At 40.1% G+C, this 3,158-nt stretch overlaps 1 protein-coding gene across 1 annotated transcript; it reads right to left on the reverse strand.

Moving 5' to 3' along the window:
• Positions 1-1,825: 1,825 nt before the first annotated feature.
• LOC146813201 (olfactory receptor 8D2-like) lies at positions 1,826-2,752 on the reverse strand. The gene has a single exon (XM_085615306.1). It carries the CDS (start codon positions 2,750-2,752, stop codon positions 1,826-1,828), a length of 927 nt encoding a protein of 308 aa, XP_085471432.1.
• Positions 2,753-3,158: the final 406 nt, after the last annotated feature.

Consider the following 3,158-nt stretch of genomic DNA (forward strand, 5'->3'; position numbering starts at 1 on the left):
TACGGTGGCATCATTGGCATATTTCAAGATCTTTTTGTTAACCTTTTTACACAAAATTCCTGAAATTACACCATTATGCTACGTTACATAAATACACAACATTCAGGTTCAGAATGTACCATTAAGAATGCCATTCATGGCAAAAACTCAAGGGATCAAGAGAACACAAGAGGCTTTCGTTACGGGAAGAGGTGTGGCGCCGCGGCCAGGGCGACTGATGCTGGGATCTGGGGCTCACGTTCGATCCCCGGCACCGGTGGTAGGTCAGCACAGCACCATGTGACTCTGGGCAATAGCTTGCTTAATCTTCCCTGCGGCCCCCAGAGTCGGGATTCCTTCGGGTAGCTGTTCACACTTTACAAATACTGGAATTTACCTTTTTGTTTATGATAGTTTTATTTAAATGCATTTTTGTGCAAGATATTGACGCTAAAATGCATATTTCACATAAATAGATCACAAAATTAAGTCTTTGCATTTTGCGTATTTACACAAAAATATATTACACAGATTTTGCACATGCCTTGTTGCAAAATTTGCAAACCCCTAGTCGAAATTCAACCTATCTCATAAATATACACGCTGCATGTCGCAAATTATGACTCATTCCAATTAAATGCCATCACATCAGACTGTGATAACATTTCACAAAAGTACATTTTGTTCTTTTAATTGCAGCCCATTCGTATTTATTGGTGGTTTGTACTGTAGTGATTCACAGACTTTGCAACTGCCAAATGGCTTTCCACTTGTTCCCCTTGGTCCTTATCTTGAGATCAGTTGTAGTACTGTTAACAGATTGTCTCCAGCAGGATAAATACAATTAGTGAACTCTGCTGGACCTATGCTAGTCCTTATGAAAAAGAATTGTAAGAATGTTAGTGGGAAGATTATGAGTGCTGCTGGACGTCTACACAGGAATGAGTTGCTGTCTGGCTTCCACCATGCTGTCACTCTCACTTCTTTCAAGCATGAGTTGTAAGAAGGTCTGTGCTAGTTCATTCAAAATATTTTGACATACAGCAGCACAGCAAACCTTCCTGTTGCACTACCATGCATCAAAAGCAAAAAGCAGGAATGCCAGTATATACACAATGGAGGCATCCTTGTACCATGGTGCAGTGAGTTTGTGCTTTGTAGGGGTGATTGTTTTTATGCAAGAAGGGACACCTTCCTACACAAAAACGATCATGAGAGGTGCTTTCTTCTTTCTATGTGTGCTGTAAAATGCAGCACACATACACAAAGGAAAAAAGAGGAGAAATAAAGGTATTTCTCCTCGTGCACCTCCCTTGCTTCTACCCTGGGGAGGAGTAGGATTCTAGTTCATTCCCATCTTTACAATAATTTGTAAGCTGGGAATACGTCATGTTCCATAGATGTTGTGTGGGAACACCCAGAGAAACACCCATGGAACACCCCTTTCACGCTGAGTGATGCGTGAAAGCGGGACATATTTTCAAAGCCATAAAAAGCCAGGCAGGATGGTTTTACGTGGCCTTGTACATATGGTCAGGCACACTGCACCACCGGTGCATCGAAAAACGTGACGCACCAGTGGTGCAATGAGCTTGTAAATAAATCCCTTGGATTTTAGTTTCTCAACCTAATACCTATGCTGTGGTCTATTGCGTCTTAGTTTTTGTTTTATGTTTGATATATGTAATCTTTTTGGAATGATATGTTAGCTTCAAAACATAAGGCCTCATTTAAAGATGTGACAGGCTGCCCTCTGTTGCTCCAGGTCAGTGGAAGGATGTACTCTGTCGCCCTAGTGGAGTACAAGACAGATACACACCATTGCTGCAGTTTTGGTTCCTCGTATTTATGCTGTGGTCTTTCTCTTCCTTAGTGCATTTTTAAACTCTGTGTTTTTAAGAGTGTATATAATGGGATTGCACATTGGGGTAACAACAGTATATGACAAAGACAATAGTTTGCTCTCTTTCATCGTATATGCTGATGTAGGACGCATGTATGCAGAGCAGAGGGAGGTATAGAATAAAATAACCACAGTGAGGTGTGAGCCACAAGTAGAGAAGGCCTTCTGTCTCCCACCTTTAGATTTGATATTCAGGATGGACACTGTGATAAAGATATAGGAAATGATGATTGAAAGAAAGCACATCACTGTTATAATAGTACCTAAAATATAACTAAGAAGCTCTATGTTATTAGTGCTGCTGCAAGAAAGTTTCATTAGTGCTGTGATATCACAGAAGAAGTGGTTGATTGTGTGGGACTCACAAAAGTCAAGTCCAGACACCACTGTGATGTGTGGCAGTGGGATCAACAGGCCAGAGGCCCAACTAACAGCAGCCAACCAGTTGCATACAGTCTTGTTCATGATGGTCATGTAGCGGAATGGATTGCAGATGGCCAGGTACCGATCATACGCCATCACTGTGAGGAGAACAATTTCTGCTACAGTCATGATTAAAAATAAATATAAATGCAGAATGCACTCAGTCAATGAAATGCGATTTTCCTCTAGAAAGAAGTGTGCCAGCATCTGTGGGAAAATGACTGTAATGGCACTCATTTCAAGGAAAGACAAATGTGTGAGGAAGAAGTACATAGGGGTGCGCAATCGCGAGCTGGAGAGAATCGTTGCTATAATTACTAGATTTCCAACCATAGTTAAAAGGTAAATCAGTAGAAATGCAAGAAATAGGGGAACTTGCAGCTGTGGAAAATCTGAAAACCCCACAATCAGGAACTCTCCTCCTGAGCTCATATTTTCTGCTCTCATTTACCCAGTTGTGCAGTAGGTCTGAAAAACAAACAACATAAATGCAATTGTCATAAAAATTATATTTTTATTAAAAAAAAAAATTCTTAGTTCTCCAACTTGCTTTTATCTCAAAATTATTATGCCATGTTTACCCGCTATGGCATCAAGGACCATACTAAAAGCCTTTACATTACATTACATTACTATTATTAGAATGTAACTGGTTGGGTAGGTAGCATATACATTTCTCAGGGAATGTTTTGCATGGTTTTCAAACTGTGCATTTCACAAAGGTTGCAAAGATATGAAAGCACTGTTGGGAGAATATTTGTTTTTGCAAACCATCTTTTGAATATGTTTTTCCAACTAAAGCTATTGACGAGACGTTTGCAGTATTTTTTCATAAATGAAACCTTGCAACCCT

The sequence above is a fragment of the Triturus cristatus genome, chromosome 7 (genome assembly GCF_964204655.1).
Source record: "Triturus cristatus chromosome 7, aTriCri1.1, whole genome shotgun sequence".
NCBI lineage: Eukaryota > Metazoa > Chordata > Amphibia > Caudata > Salamandridae > Triturus > Triturus cristatus.

What these genes read in the sequence shown, in the direction of transcription:
- LOC146813201 (XM_085615306.1), bottom strand. Translation starts at nt 2,752, where the DNA reads ATGAGAGCAGAAAATATGAGCTCAGGAGGAGAGTTCCTGATTGTGGGG.